This window comes from Brassica oleracea, chromosome C4, assembly GCF_000695525.1.
Source record: "Brassica oleracea var. oleracea cultivar TO1000 chromosome C4, BOL, whole genome shotgun sequence".
NCBI classification, from domain to species: Eukaryota; Viridiplantae; Streptophyta; class Magnoliopsida; order Brassicales; family Brassicaceae; genus Brassica; species Brassica oleracea.
The window spans coordinates 29204725-29221865 of record NC_027751.1 but is presented as its reverse complement, the minus strand read 5'-3'; the positions used below and the strand labels follow the sequence as shown (position 1 = coordinate 29221865).

The 17141-nt window shown below is 35.6% G+C and overlaps 1 protein-coding gene and 1 long non-coding RNA gene across 2 annotated transcripts; one reads left to right on the top strand and one right to left on the bottom strand.

Annotated features, from left to right (window-relative positions):
* LOC106342596 (probable leucine-rich repeat receptor-like protein kinase IMK3) lies at nt 1-2696 on the bottom strand. Its single transcript, XM_013781571.1, has 2 exons — nt 867-2696; nt 1-794 (listed from the first exon to the last, which is right to left on the bottom strand). The coding sequence occupies exons 1-2, from the start codon at nt 2530-2532 to the stop codon at nt 163-165; spliced, it is 2298 nt and encodes a 765-aa protein (XP_013637025.1). The 5' UTR covers nt 2533-2696; the 3' UTR covers nt 1-162.
* Nucleotides 2697-6837: 4141 nt separating this feature from the next.
* Nucleotides 6838-7704, top strand: LOC106341586. Its single transcript, XR_001269689.1, has 4 exons — nt 6838-6909; nt 6981-7127; nt 7421-7528; nt 7628-7704. It is a non-coding gene; the product is annotated as an uncharacterized LOC106341586 (long non-coding RNA).
* Nucleotides 7705-17141: the final 9437 nt, after the last annotated feature.

Genomic DNA, 17141 nt, shown 5'->3' with positions numbered 1-17141 from the left:
AAGATAAAAACATAGCCAGTTTACAATATTTACGAACACAAACTAATGATGAAATGGTTTAAAACTCATTAACTGAAATAAAACAAGAAACACTACTTGGAGAATCAAAGAATTACAAAAACAAAAAAAATCTACTACTCTGCAAAATCCTCCACTCTTTTTCTATCGACTTGTGGAAGCAGAAGCTTCAGGAACATCAATCAACGGTTCAGATGTTGTCACTGCTGCCATCTCCTCCGGTCTAATCTCTCCAAGCTGTGTCATAACTTGCTGAGCTTCAGGTCTAGTTGACGGCGTAGGATCAACACAATGCAAAGCCAGTTTCAGCGTATTCAACAACTCATCACCCATAGTGTTCACATCATTCAACAACTCCACATCAAAAACTTCATTAGTGGACTCTTCTTTAACGGCAGTAGCAACCCACTGAGGCAGATCCACACCGTTCAAGGCCTCGCTCGGAGACTTCCCAGTCAAAAGCTCCAGTATGATCACACCGAGGCTGTAAACATCGGTCTTTGTGTTGGCTTTCTTCAGCTTAGAGAGCTCAGGTGCTCTGTAACCTAATGCACTAGCCGTTGCAATAACACTTGACCCTGCTGCTGTAATCATTAGCCTTGAGAGACCGTAGTCTGAGATCTTTGCGTTGTTGTTCTCATCTAGAAGTACATTGCTTGACGTTAGGTTTCCGTGGATGAGGTTTGCGTGCGTGTGAAGGTAGAACAAACCACGCGCCATTCCTTTTATTAAACTCATCCTTGTAGGCCAGTTGATATGAACATCAGGTCCTCTAGCTGCAATTACAAAAACATTGAACCGTTTGTTATACAAATGTTACATATCCCATAACATTAATCAAAGCTTACCATGGAGGAATGTGGCAAGATTGCCTCTAGACATGTAATCAAAGACCACAAGCTTCTCTCCCTTGGGTCCCAAGTAATAAGCCCTAAGTGCAAGTAGGTTCGGATGTCTGATTCTTCCCAACACATTAATCTCATTCTCAAACTCTTTCTGCCCTTTGGTGATCTTTTCTCTCAGTCTCTTCACTGCAACTTGACTTCCATCTTCAAGTGTAGCTTTGTAAACCGTTCCATAAGTGCTTTTCCCCATGATCTCTGCCGTTGCACACAGAAGATCATCAGCTGTAAACGCCAATGGCCCATCAAAGTGAACAAGCTTCCCTCCTGTCTCACCTCCAGCTTCAGCTTCTCCTCCTTTTTCGGTCTTCTTCACAGTTCCTGGTCCAGTCTCTAGGCCTTTAGGTTTGGATTTGTCTGGTTTCTTCCTCAGCAAGCAACAGAGGAGAATGAACACAAGGATAAACATAACTATGAGGAGTGCTCCAGAAGCAATGAGGATGATGTCTTTAGTACTCAGGTTCCTGCCAGATGATTTGATAGGAGACGGTGAAGGAGGGTTTATAGTAGGACATGGTGTAGAAGCACTGTATCCACAAAGCCCTAGGTTTCCGAGAAAGGAGGTGGAGTTGAACTTTTGGGACAAGAGAGTGGGAACAGGACCAGATAAGTTGTTGTAAGAGACATTGAAGAATGTGAGGCTTTTCAGATCAGTGATGGAATCAGGAATCTCTCCGGTGAGTCTGTTTTGAGAGAAATCTAGAAGTGTAAGAGAAGAAATGTCCCCTAGGGTTTCAGGAATCTGGCCACTGATACTGTTGCTGCTAATATCCATTACTCTAAGCTTAGTGAGCTTGCTTAGCTCGGAAGGTAGGGCTCCACTGATCCTATTATGACTAAAGGAGAAGACTTGTAGGTCTAGTAAGTTGCAAAGTGAAAATGGGAATGGACCAGAGAGAGAGTTGTGGTCAAGAGACAAGACACGGAGACTAGGAGAAGTGCTGTTAGTACTACCCCAAGTGTCTAGAACTGGACCAGAGAGGTTGTTATGGTCAAGGGATAGAAACTGAAGTGAAGAAGAGCTAGTGAGACTCACTGGGATTTGACCAGAGAGTGAGTTGAAGCTGAGGTTAAGCCTAAGAAGCTTAGTGGAATCAGCAAGACTCATAGGGATAGCTTCAGAGAGAAGGTTATTGCTGAGATCAAGTGTCTGAAGGAAACGAGAAGCACCTAGAGAAGCAGGGATGGAACCGGTGAGACGGTTGTTGAAAAGCTGAACTCCTCTGAGATTAGGAATGAGTCCTAAAGACAAAGGAATCGAGCCTCCGAGGTTGTTGTCGTGAAGACTAAGCTTGCGTAGAGCTTGAAGCTGTCCTATTTTCTCGGAGATTCTGCCACCAAGAGACTTCCATGGAAGCTGAATCACTATAACTTGACCTTGAGCACATTTGATTCCAGCCCAGCCTCCAGAGCAAGCGGTGAAGCCTGAACCGTTCCAGCTTGTCAAGACCCCTCTTGGGTCAATAAACTCTTGTTTAACCGCTTGAAGGCCTTGGTAATCAGCTTGCGTGATCACTACACCGTCCCATGCTTGGCTTGAGCCGGGAGAGACGAAGAAGAGGAGGATGATGATGATTAGGTGAAGGAGAAAGAAGCTTCGAAGTGAAGCCATAGGCTGATCAATGGTGGTGTTGATCAATGAAAAAGAGAGAAGAGAAGAAGAAGAGTGAATGAATGAGATTCCTAAGCAAGGATGGAACAGGTAATGGTTTTGGATTTGAAAGAGTTTTGTACAGTGAGATATGGGTTTCGTTGGAAAAGAACACAGCACGTGCCCATCTTACAGAGATAGAGAGAATCTTTGTGTTCTTTTTTATCTTCTAGTGTGAGAGAGAGAGAGAGGAGACAGAGATCAGGTGATTGTAATAAGAGGCTTTGGGGTGGAGCAGAGGCTCTGTAATAACTAAATGAGTTCTAACGGCTAGTTTCATTTATTATATTTGTTTTCTTAGTTAATTGTGTGTTTGAATACTTTGGTTTCTACGTTGGGTCGATCTAGCTCATGTCATTTTGTTATAACCATGTGAATAAAATATCTCCCATTATTTGAACATTTGGATTAGTTTTCAATGAATGCAAATTTAGTAAAGATTTTTAATAATTATTATTTTTGGTTGTATGAGTTTTAAAAATCAGTGAAAATGTTTTGTTCTCATAAAAATTGATAACTAACTTTTAACACAAAAAATAATCATTCGTTTTCAGTTACAAAAAATAATAATTTATTATCCATTCTGTCATGAGTGTTATTATGGTTCATATTGGTGTCTCAAAGAAAATCATGGTTCACACTGAATCAATAAATTCGTAATTGTTGTATGTTTTGTATTTTTTTTCTGAAATGGAACCTCATCGCTTATTATATTTAGTCGTGTGTGAGTTTATATCACGGGTGGGCAAAAAAACTGAACCGAACCAAACCAAACTGACCCAACCGAACCCAGCCGATCCAAACCAAACCAAAGTATATGTGTAACCCGTTTGGTTCAAGATTTTATCAAACCAAATGGTTCGGTTTGGTTTGGTTTTAAACCATACCAAACCGAAACACCGAAGGGTTTTTTTTAATTAGATTAATTAAATATACTAATAATATTAAGATTTAATGTATTTAACCATTTATCCTAAATAACTAAACATAATTTTATACATTTTACTTTTAAACGAATAGAATAAGCACAACTAAAAATAAAATAAAGTAAAAGAATATGAATCTCATACATTAACATCAAAACGAAAAAGTTATTTTATGATATTTATATTAGGTATGAAGATAATAATATAAAATTATTGAATTACATTTTCTACATATTTATTGTGATGTTTGGTTTTACGTTTAAATATGAAGGAAATAATGATTTAGTATCAAATGATAATTTGTTTATGTTTTTATAAATCATATTTTTGTAATTGAACTAGAATAAAACTAAAAAATTAATTCGGTTGAAGTGAAAAATACAAATTAAACCAAATTAAACCGAACCAAACACAAACAAAACCAAATTAAAGTTGAATCGAACGCAAACCGAACCGAAATAAAACCGAACCAAACCGAATAATTAAACCAAACCATACTAATTTGAATTGACTTTGGTTCAAAATTTCTTAGACCCAAATAATCCAAATCAAACTGAACCCAAACCAAACCATAATTAAACCGAAATGCCCTTTATATTAGGCAATTCTAATTCCAAATCTAGATGAAAGTATTGTTAATAAAGTAAAATTAGAAAAATAAAGAAGACAACAGTTAAACTATTTTAAATGAATAATATAAAAATATAAAAATAAAATACTTTGCAAAAGATCAAAGTATTTAAAACTTTTGTACTTTGTGGTAGAAAAAGGAGGGATGGTAGACTTTTCTCTCTCTTCTCTCTCTGAGATTCCGAGAGATTAAGAGTCGCGGTGGTCCCTTCGACGGTGAAAAAATTTCGATTTTGGTACACGGTGGTCCTCTCGACGGCGTGTAGCCGGCTCTTGCTTCTAGTGGTTCGCGCTCCCTCTAGCGGAACTATCTGGCTTCTGTTTCACGGCGATGAAGCTCTGACGGCGTTTATGTGCTCTATCTTGAGCCAGTTCGGTCGTCTGTTATAGTATCAAATGTTTGGGTTGGTGCGACTGAGGTGTGTGACGGGTTCTTGGTGTGTGAGGGCCTGAGCTTGGATGAGCTCTCGATTCCGTCTTTCGATTGAGCTCTCCATCGCGTTCGATTGAAGAATCTGATTCCAACAATCTTCCAATACAGTCGTTGGAGGTAGATTCGGTGGCTCTGGTTAAGGTCCCGGTTGATTTCGGTGTTGTGGGTAAATCTCCTTCGTTCTGGGTTTGTCGCACAAGGTGGGGGATGAGATCTCGATAGGCGATTGATGCTCTCCAACACTTGGAACACAGAGATGAAGGGGTATGATCTGAAACTGGTGTTTATGTTGATGGTGATTCTGGTCCCGGTAGGTTTCCGGTGTCTGTTGCGGCTCCGACGAGGTGAATCTCCGGTGAAAAACTCTGATCGGTGGAAGCATGGAAGCGGTGTCTTGGGATTCGACGCGTGTCTTCTTCTTCCTTTCACTGTTTACACGTGCTTGTCCACGTGTTTTCGTCCTGAATGGATTTGGATGGGCCTTTGGGCCTCGACTGTGTTTTTTTGTTGCCCGTGTGTGGGCTTGTTTTTAAGTTTATCGTTTGGGCTTTAATATCCTGCTTGTACATTATGTTTTTTTGGGTTTTATAAATATCAGACGGAAAAAAAAAAAAAAAGTATTTAAAACTTTTGTTTCTGGCAGACCAGCTTCGTTTAATGCGCCGGAGCTTTGCCTATGGACAACAAACCGCTCCTTCACTTCTAACGGCTATATTTGTGGGGTCAAAGACACGGATCACTAGATCTGCTACGCAAATTAACAAAGACATTTACTTGATGAAATTATACTCCAAAGTGGAAAGTAATAATGTAAATTAGTATAATTTGAAATTAGAAAGGCAAAACTTTATTTAATAGTAGTAGAAAAAGAAGAGAAGGGTTGTGCCGTACGAGGTTAATGAATACTGTATGTTGACGTTGATCTATCTTTACTTCTCTCCTCTTTAAGACAGTTGTTGAGTGGTTCACGTGTAACCCGTTAGATATGTAGGCTTTCCACTTTTGAACTTCAATTTTAAATGTTCATGTATTTGACTATAAACATTTGTTTTTTTCAGAGAATGTCAAGACTATATGAATGACGTATCATTCTTATGGGTACGACAGTAAGGTTGCAAGAAATAAATTTTACCTTAAACTCAACATAATATGCCACCAATAGAGATGTTAAAATGGATTCAACTTAACATAATAATTTTTTTAACCCTAATACTGAATTTTGTAACATGGTTACACATGGATCAGATATAATTAAATACTGGACTTAACAAAGTTAAGTTTTTTTCTTCACTAAACAAGGTTAATATACTAAGATTTTTTGTTAACAGAAAATTTGTAATCATGATTTCCTTTTAACTTGGCCCACCAATCATTTTAAAGATATTTTAGGGTCTGATCCATAAAAGTTGCGCTGGCCCAATACCTTCAGGTCACGGGTTCGACGTCTCCTACTGCTTTTCTTTTCCTGGATCAACAGTACTATTATTTTAATCAAATCCTAAGAAGACAGAGCACGACACACCTTCACGGCTTCGACGACGCACGTCTTCATCATCATGTAGTCTTCTTGATACTGGAACATAGTGAACCTACACTTTGAACACTATGTTTGATTGATGAAAGCCATCACTGAAGAACCTGGTTGTGAAAAGACTCGTTTGATAATACTGTCTGAAAGTGTTAAAAATGCTGGTAAGAGTTTTGTTTGTTCTTGATCTGGGAATGTGTATAGAAAATGGTAAAAGTAACGGGATTATTATTCGTATTAACCAAGCCTTTTTTGGTATAGGACAGACTTGTCAGACATACCTGATGAAAAACTAAAGCAGCTTAAGAAACAAAGTGAAGTTGAAGTAGTTCCTCATTCAGTTACTCTTGGCTAAAATTAGAAACTAAACGCAATTCATACACATTCATTAGGATTGTTCGTAAAATGCGTTTGTATTTTGGAGTTATCAGGACGTTTGGAATAGCTGTTTCTTCTGCAAAGCTGCGGTTTATGTCCTAAAGAATCTTCTCCAAGGTCTTTAATCTAAAGCTGATTTTGGTCACCATTTCCTTGTTATTGTTGGTGTTTTTTTTTTTTTGCTTTTCAATGAGCTTTAATACCTTTATTTTTGGGTTCTGGTTATTACTCAGGATGTGCAGAATCGAACTCATAGGCTACTGATTAATACTCTTTAAGCGTTTCTTGGTTCTATTAACCTTGATACTTGTTTAATTAAGTCCTGATATAAAACCTTACCTTCTGATGTTGGTCTTTCCTCGCAGATCACATTTTTTGAAACAATAGTTAAGTATTGAATCTCTTCTTGCATGATAAAACAAAGGAAGCAGAAAGTCAAGGAGGTAGAGTTCTTTTGACTTAAACTCAGTTAAGAGTGCCTTTGGATATCATCTGAGTTGTTAATTGTATGCAGATAATGAGGTGGGGAAAGACTGCAAGACTATAGAAGGAAACGCAAAGAAGAGGTTGAAACAAACGTTGCTTCCAGTTGCAAAGCCATGGGAACATATCGACCATGTTATTATGAATCTCCCAGCTAATTCTGCCTTGCAGTTTCTCGGTATGTTACTAATGATTCTGGTTCTTTTGTTCGAACTATAGTCTTCTGTATTTATTAAATAGCGATCTTGAATCAATGCACAAACTATTACATGTTGCCGATGCTGTTTGCGTTCTGTGATAGAGTCTAGATGCATTATGCATTAAGGCAAGTTAATTAGGGAGTAGGATCACTATAAACAGGAGATGCATTATGCATTAAGGCTTTTTGAGTATTAATTGTTTTTTTTTGGGTGTGATTTGTTCTTATCATATTGCTAATGCATATTGGCTCTGTAATTTTGTTGCTTGCAGATTTTTTCAGTAATGTAATTCAAGGGAAGTATTGGAAAGGACCTCTGCCTTTAATTCATTGCTACTGTTTCATTCGTGCAAGTGAAACCACAGAGACTAATTATAGCAGTAAGAATCAACCATTGACTCTCATTGTGCTTTCTTCACGATATCATCTTCCTATCAAAGATCTGGAATCTAAAGTAGAGCTTTTGTAATATGATTAAGGAAGCGGAAAACTGCTTTGAAGTTTCACATAGAAGACGAGGTCTTCCACAAAGTCAGAGATGTTGCTCCAAACAAGGTAATATCTCTCTACCATTGTCCTGTTTTATTTTTCTTCATGAATGAATTTTATAGAATACTTTGTATATCATGTGTAGCTCCTGAGCTAGAACTTTTTGGAACGTTACAGGCGCTATGTTTTGCCTAAGCTTTAGACTGCCTGAAGCATGTTTGATGAGACTAAAAATGACATTTTATGGAAGAGAGAAGAATCAAAACCATCCGTTGTAATTCTAGATGCATAGACTGTTCTTCATATGTTGTTAGATGAATATTATGTTTGTTTTTAGATAATGTTACATGCGCTGGTTAACGTTAGATATATAATTTTATATGTACTATATACGATTGATCAACATGTGAATTCAATTGTTTTATATTGTTTGGTTTATCTAAGAGAAAAAAATAAGTAATAAGAATGTTGTCTCTCTTTGTAGCCTCTAAACTCTTTATCAAAAAATAGAAAACAAATTTTTTTTTTTTGATAAAACGATGAATTCAGTTTCATTTTAAATCAAATTATTATACGTAAATAGTAATGAATACTTTAAATAATATTAAAATTCATTTCAACAAGTAGTCATTCTATAGTAAGTATAAAAATAAAAACAAAAACAAATAATATTTTTTTGTCAACAACAAGTAACCACTAAACAATAAATGACAAGTAATCTTTCTTTCATGTTTCAAATCACAATCATGAGTTTTTAAAATGGAAACGCCGCGTTTTCAAAATAAGATTTACAAAAGCCCATATTTGTTTTCACGCATTTCTAAAAAAACAATTTAAAACGTTTTCGAAACAAAAAAACAGACATTTAACGGAGTTTCATGCAATCTGGAAAGGTAGAATATTTTCCTTTCAAATTATGTTTCTATTTGTTGTTATATTTTAACATATTGAAAAATCTTGGTTTTTGCTTAATATTTACTCTGGTTTTGATGTATTTTTTATTTATATTTGTACAATCCAATATATACATAGTAAAAATACCCAAGCAAATCTAATTCTTATGTTTAATATTATTTAAAATAAATTTCAACACATTACTGTTATATTCATTTAAGTAATTTTGAAAGTATTGGGAGTTTTTAGATGTTTGTATTTCAGAGTTCATTTCTTATAGTCAAAATTTGTGTGCATATAACTCTTGCGAAGAGAGCAAGAGCACAAAGAACCTTATTCTTTCATTCTGATCACACTCGACTGATGATTATGGGTTCCACAATATATTCTGTGATCAACATAAGGTAGATCAATCATCTCGATTAAAGGATATTTTCGAAATACTGATAGTTATTTTACCAAAAAAACACTTAATCTTGTCCCCAAAACCTATTATTCTTTGAAGTTCAAAGTGTTCTCAAAACATGGATTATATTCGAAGAAAAATTGGAGGAGTCAAACGTTTTGGGAATGCAGTAGTTATCAAAGTCTTAATATATGATCAGGTTCACATCGTGAAAATTTCTTATCAACGTCTCTTTTAGCAATTTTGTAAGTATTAGCATTCCAATATCTCAAGGGAGAGAGAGACCATTTGGGATATTTTTGTACAAAAATTTCAAAAACTAAATTAAACTATTATGTATTATATTACATTACAGAATATTGAAAATTAAATATATTTTCAAATGTTTGAAAACTAAAGAATTATCACAAGATTCATACATCTAATAATAAATCGAAAGTTTTTGTACATTTTATTCAGCGATTGGGTTGGTTCACATTTGATACCGCGGGTTTTCTATGTGTGTTTATGGTTGGTTCAGCCGATTGGGTATGTATGGCTATATTTTGTTTGCTTAATTAAAAAGGATATTCATTGATGTCGATCTGCAAAAAAAAAAAAAAACCTAAAGATGGAAAGCACAATGATCAAGTCAAATTTTAATCAAATAGCATGTATCATTAATGATAGGCTATGTAGCATTTGGAAAAGAACAAGCCACACCAACAAAAAAAAGAGTAAAATACAATCATTCATTCCTAAAGCATGGATGAAAAAAAAACATTTCGAGATCCATAATCTGTAGATCTAAGAGGAAAGTGGACTGATCTAAATCTCAAACACACTTACACATAGATTTAGAACTCGAAACGCATATGATTCAAGTTAATTTTCAACAAAAAATTATCAAGTTATACATAATCTTACTATCTAAGATAAAAACATATCTAAATGCAAATAAAATTAATCAAAATTTTATCTAGTTAGAATAAAAAAGATTATAGTTGAATTCGGAAAAGTAGATGCAATCTAATACATTCAAATAATAACTAAACTGACTACATATTATATATCTAAAATCTCATGTGTAATTAAAGTAATAGAATATTATTTAAAATAAACAATTATAAAGTTTTTTAAAATTTAAAAATAAAAGATTAATTAGTTATTATAATATATTTACTTCATAAATACTTATATATATCCATGCAAAAGCACATGATAATCACCTATAGTGCTTAAAAAAAATAAAAAATAGTGTTCACAGAAAATTACTTTTAATATCAACAATTTAGAAATAGACATGAAACAAAACCCTAAAACTATACATTTATTGAATAAATCCCACATTTTTAAAGGTAAAAAACCAATGACAAAAGTATGCAAACATACAACCATGTACGTAGTCTGTGAAAGGTCAAGGAAAGATATTAGGGCTATTATAGCTAGCAATCCAGATACTGCACTCAAAACTTGAAAGAACACCTTTAGATTTCTGTTGTTGAAGCATTCGCTGCTACATGCATCAGTGCATGGGAGAAAGACGGAAAGAACTGAAGCCTTTGCAAGATTATCAATAATATCAGAGATTATGGATTCACAACCGCAGCTGCCTTAAGTCTAACAGAAGCAAGGAGATTCGCCTGTAAAAGAGGGAATATAATGGATATTATCCACCGGTGGCGGAGCCAGAAAATTTCCTTACTCGGGTTGGAAAAAAAAACCAAAAGCATAATGTATAAACGACAAAAAAGCTACAAATGTATTACTCTAAAAAAATACAAATATATTCGACGCTCACTCATAGTTTGAATTGTTTTTAAGTTTCTTTATTTTTTAATATTTCTATATTATAAATTATTTGGGTGTAAATCTAATACGATTTGGGCTTAAACAAACTTATTTACAATGTTTAAAACTACAAAATACGTTTAGTGATTTAATAAAATTTTGTAATTATAAAAAAAAGAAAGATTAAAACGAATATCAATCCAAAGTTTTAAAAATCAAAATATATTAGTTGTAATTAAATTTTGTCTTTAATGATTTTGTAATTATTTTTTTACGGTTAAATTCATTTTTTAAGTAGGGTTAATACAAAGATTATACAAATTTTATCTTAACGTTTTTTTTTAAAAAGAAGTGGGGTTAGCTGACCACCACCTACTAAGCTGCCTCCGCCCCTGTTATCCACTGGAGGTACGTGTTCGACTTTTTGAGAAGCTCCCTCCAATTCTTTAGTTGACTGAAAATATTTTATAGTTACTACTATTGCAATGATTTATTCATTTTGCATATTAGTTTTTGTAGAAAAATGTTGTCCACACTTTCTTCACATTTTTATCAGACTACAAACATATCTATTAAATGTTTTAAATTTTTTTACTTATATAACATGATTTTCCAAAAACAAATCTCAAAATGGTATTTATTTTTAAAATATTAACAAATATTTTTTAAAAACAAATATTTTAAGCACAATAGTACATATTAGAAAATGAAATTAAAAACAGTATGTATCAAATGTACAAAAACTTTAGATTTATTATTAGATTTATGAATCTTGAGATAATCCTTTAGTTTTCAAACATTTGAAAATATATTTAATTTTCAATATTCTGCATTGTAATATAATACATAATATTTTAATCTAGTTTTTGAAATTTTTGTAGAAAAAGATCCCAAATAGTCTCTATCCTTTGAGATATTGGAATGCTAATACTTATAAAAGTGCTAAAAGAGACACTGGCAGAAATTTTCATGATGTGAATGTGAATTTGATAACTACTGCATTCCCAAAAAGTTTGACGACTCCTGTTTATCTTCGAATATAGTCCATGCTTTACGAACACTTAGAAAATAATTTTAAATTCAAATAATAATAGGGTTTGGCACAAACTTAAGCGACTTTCAGAGATTTTATAAAATTTCTGCCACCTGGGGAGGGACCCATAGTACGGGGTGCCCCGTGTGATTTTATAAAATTTGTGTTATTGATTTTACATTTTGGTCAAATATCCCAGTAATTTCAGTCAGGGCCGGCTCAATACTATTAGAAATCTTAGGGTAAACATTTTTTTTTTTACTTTCTAAAACACTACAAGAAAACATAAGTTTAACGACGGCGGTATTCCTCGTGATTTCGTCATAAAAAAGACTTTACGAGGAATTAGCGAGGAAACACGTTTCGTCGTTGCTCGTTCATCGTAACGCATATTTTCTCGCCAATTCGTTGTAACTTAGCGAGGAAAAGATTTTGTCAAGACGAAGTACAACATTTCGTCGTAAAGACCACGTAGATATTCCACGTAAGGAGGTCGCTATATTTCCTCGTAAATACCTCGAAACATGTTCCTCGTAAACTACACGTAAATATCTCAAAAGTTTTTCCTCGTAAAGTGCACGTAAATACCTCGAAAGTATTTCCTCGTAAAATACTCGTTTATCTTTCCTCGTCATTTCCTCGTAAAATACCCGTTTACTCTTCCTCGTCATTTCCTCGTAAAGTTTCGACGTAAATAAGTCGTAAATTAGCTACGAATTTACTCCATTTTTTTATTTTACAGAATTTAAAAATATAATTAAAAAAATATTTAAAATTATTTAATTTATTAATAAAATTAAAATTTAAAAAAAAATCAATACCAAAATATTTTATATATAAATAAGTTTTGAATTTATAATTCAACAACCGAAAAAAAAGAATTAAGACTCGTTCATCGCCCGGTAGAATTCATCACTCCTCCTCTCTACATCTACCTCGGGATGTGTGTCGGATGATGACTCGCCTGGAATGGGATTTTGTCGTCGCATGTTCCTCAACAAGGACTCCCATTCCGGATTTGTGGCCGCTACAACGTCCAAGAAGCCCTCGAGTCCACCCACACGAGCTGTGAACGCAGATCGCGTCGAGTCCATCTCATTACGCAGCTGCTCGGACTCTCTACACAGCTGCTCGGACTCTCTACGCAGCTGCTCGGACTCTCTACGCTGCTGAGTGACTTCATCTTCCCGTGTCTGACCATAAGACGGTGTCGCTCTCGGAACATCGTTGACGGAACCAATCCCCAACGTACGTCCCTTTTTCTTAAGGACAACCTTAAAAACAAAAAATAAATATTGTTAGTACAAATTTAAAGTTAAATTAAATGAATAATAAAAAAAAAAATTTTTTAAAAAAATTTACCTCCTCGTAAGTCTTATCCACGTCAAGTGTGAATAAGGTGACGGGTAATCCGTCAGTGGACTGCTGGGTCAGCTGGGTCTGGCGGTCGTCAACCTGAGCAACCGAGTCGTTGAAGATTTGCTCGGACTTGCCATCTAGAAATTGGCCCGCCTTATTCTTGTGGGTCCTCTCGTAAAGTTGCATAAGAGACAGGAGTTGTCCCGTCTCTTTGGCCTAAAAACATTTAAGAAAGTTAGAATATACATATATATATATTAAAAATTTAATTAAATAAAATATTTAATTAGCATTTCCAAACGGACACCGGCGTGAGGTTTTTGGCCCGTAGAGTGAAGCATCGGCCTGTGGCCGTGCTCATCTATCGTGTTACGGGAGGCAGAGCAAGCCTGAACGATTCTGATGGACTCAGGATCCCGCCAATAATAGATGAGGCCATCCCACACATCCGTGGTGAGCTCAGCGGGTTTTCCACGCTCATATCTCTTCACGATCCAGTCACCCTTCCAGTTGGAGATCGTGTCCAACAAGCAAACTTTCGCCTTCGCGTAAAACGCTTTCCTCACCCTCTCATTGACCCCCATGGACCAATGATGTTTTTGCTGTAAAAAAAAATTAAATTAATTATTAGTTTTAAAAAAAAAATCATGAAAAAGTAAAAGTATATATAATTAATGAATAGTTCTTACATCGTAAATTTTGAACCACGTCTTTCTGACGTAGATCAGCGTCTGTTTCCAGTTCGGATGTGACATGGAGAAGTAACCTTTCATCGTGTCGGTTACGTCCGTTGCAAGACAATTGTCAACCCCAAACCTGAAAAAAAAACAAATTTAAAATATAAATTATTTATTAATGTTATAAAAGAATTTTAAATGAATTAAAAAAAATAATGAATGTAACATACCACAAAGTTTCGTCCGGTCGGTCGGGGTCTATGACTGGTAAACCTTCTCTGCCTGGCTGACCGAGAATGTCCTCGACAGTGTACTGCGAGTAAGGAGCACTCGGAGGCACCATCAAATCGGGATGAATCTCGGCGGGAATCGGAGGAGCCATCGGAGGAGGCACAGGAGGAACCGATGGTGCAGTAGAAGAAGGCGACCGAGAGACTCTATGAGAAGGCTGAGTCTCGGGGACAGTCTCCGGACCCGAAGAACCGAGAGCTGAAGAAGAACCGGGAGCTGAAGAAGACGACAGGTCTAAACGACTACCAGGCTCACCGAACATCTGTCTGTAATGGGGAGTAAGTCTGTTCTTTCGAATCGTCTGGAAAAAAAAAATTAATTTTTAAAATTAACATCAACAGTAATTAACAAATTTTATAAATAACAAATTCTATAAATCTACCTAAATTCCCTATATTAACCACCTAATCATCACTAATTAACACAAAATCAGCAAACCTATCTAAATTCTCTACACTAACCACCTAATCTACCCTAAACTAATCAAATTAGAGAGGAAATAGAGAGAACGTACTATAGCTACGAAATAGAGAGGAAGTGGAGAGCAAATGGGAGAGCGAATCTCGCGTGTATATATAAGAAAGTAATAATCGTCGTAATTGCCTCGTAACTTTACGAGGAACTAGCGAGACCCGTGTTTTGTTTCCTCGTAACTTCCTCGTTGATTAACGAAGAATTAGCGAGGCCCGCGTTTTCCTATTACGAGGTTTTTACGACGAATTATGCTTACGTAGAATTAACGATGATTATTTTAAAATTCGTCGTGAGGTCCTCGTCAGCTTACGAGGAAATAACAATGATTATGTTTAAATCCCTAAAATCTGAAACCCCAAATCCCAAACCAGAAACCCATCTTCCCTTTAACGAGCAACTAGCGTTACCCGTGTTGGGTTTCCTCGTAATTTCCTCGTCCGCTTACGAGGAATTAGCAAGGCCCACTTTTTTATTTACGAGATTGGAGACGAAGCTAATTGGTCGTAAAACCTTTCGAAACTTACTATAAATACACACCAGTTTGCTTCTCAAATCAAAGTTAAACTTACCGATTTGCTTCTCAATTCAGAAATAATTACTCACCAGTTTGCTTCTCAAATTAGAAAGATTTGAAAAAAAGAAGGAGAGAAAGATACGGGAACACATGTGGGCGGAGACAAGGCTAGACTTATGTAGGTCTCGCCTTGTTTCTTCCCTCCTATGATTCCAGTATCTTCCTTCTCTTCTTTTTTATTGGTCGTTCATTTACGAGGAATTAGCAAGGCGGTGTTATTATTCACGGGGAAATAGCGAGGCCCGCGTTTTCCTATTATGAGGTATTTACGACGAATTGTGCTTACGTGGAATTAACGAGTCCCGCGTTATTTTCGTCGTTATTTCCTCGTTAGTTTACTAGGAAATTACGAAGATTATGTTTAAATCCCTAAAATCCGAAACCCCAAACCCCATCTTCCTTATCTTCTACTTCATATATTCCAAACCTCAAACTCATCTTCCCTTTAACCTCAAACTATTCTTTCCATTCCAAACCCCAAATTTAAAAACCACAATTCCTTAACTTATAATCTCAATCTCTTATTTCTAATACAAACTCCCGTTACTTTACACAAAGTCAAATTATATAAATAGTCTTTCATGATTAAATCCATAAAATCACATGCATGAAGTCTTAAAATCAATCTTATTAAAAACAAATACGTTAATCGGATACATCGACATTCTCGTCATCACTAGAAACATCATCATTTTCATTAAACTCGTCTTCAACAGCTTCTCCTGTGGCATCGTCGGTAAGATCTTCATACTCATGATTATGCAGATCAATGAGAAGGATGTCATCAATTTGTTGTTCAGGTTCCTCGACTTCATTTATCTGTTCTTCTTGCAATGGTGGTTCTTCTCCACTGATGATTCGTCCTCGAGGTGTAACTTTGATCACTGCTAACCAATTTATACCTGAATCTCTCATCCGAGGGTATGGAAGGAAGCTAACTTGGTCTGCTTGTGAAGCTAAGATGAAAGGCTCGAATTTGTTGTACCTTCGTTTAATTTATTTTGCTCATGTATGGCAAAAAAAGAATTTGTTGTACCTTCGTCCACCATTGACATCAACTACATCGAGTTTGTTAAACCGAACACCTCTGTTGACGACGTGGTCGAACCATTCACATTCGGAGATGACGCATTTCAGCTTCAATATCCCTGGGAATTCAACTTCAATAATCTCCGTCAAGATCCCGTAGAAATCAGTTTCCCCTTTCACACATATTCCATAGTTATTGGTCCCCCGCTGTCTACCGTACTCATATGTGTGAAAAGTATAACCTCGTGTGAAATACATCTGTGATGTGGTGACCTTTACAAGTGGAGACTGAATTACTTCCTATAACCACTTAGGATAATCTGCATCGTCGTCATAATCAACCTGCAAAAATAAAGAGAACGTTGAAATACAGATCATGTATGAAAAAAGAGTTTGAGTTAATACCTGATTTTTCAACCACTTAATAAAGTGTTGATCTTTCCTTTCATCTACGTCACTTGTGAATATACTTGGGAATGTTTCTTCAACTTGAGAAACAAATAGGCTGCAAAATCACATTTTATATTAATTAATCTTTGGCAATTATATAATTTATACTTATATGTGTTTAGAAGTGTCCATATATGTTACCTTTCAAAATAACGCATCAATGGATCCTCACAATTGAGTAGAATATATGTGTGTGCACTATGAGCGTCTTCTTCACTCGACCACCAAACCTCTTTTAATTTTCCACCGAATCGTCCAATCTGGCTAAAGATGTCTGGAACACCAGCAACTGCATATGTTGGCGCGACATCACCATCATCGCATCTTCTTGGAGCTCTTTTCCGGGTACGTACTTTTGACGCAAAGTAGTACGATGTGAAGTGAGAAGTTTCTTCCGTCAAACTTCCAGCAATTATAGAACCTTCAACTCTTGCAAGGTTCTTTGCTTTTCCCTTCAAATATTTCATGGCTCGCTCATACTGATACATCCATCCGTAATGTACAGGTCCACGAAGCAATGCCTCATATGGGAGGTGGACAGCTAGAT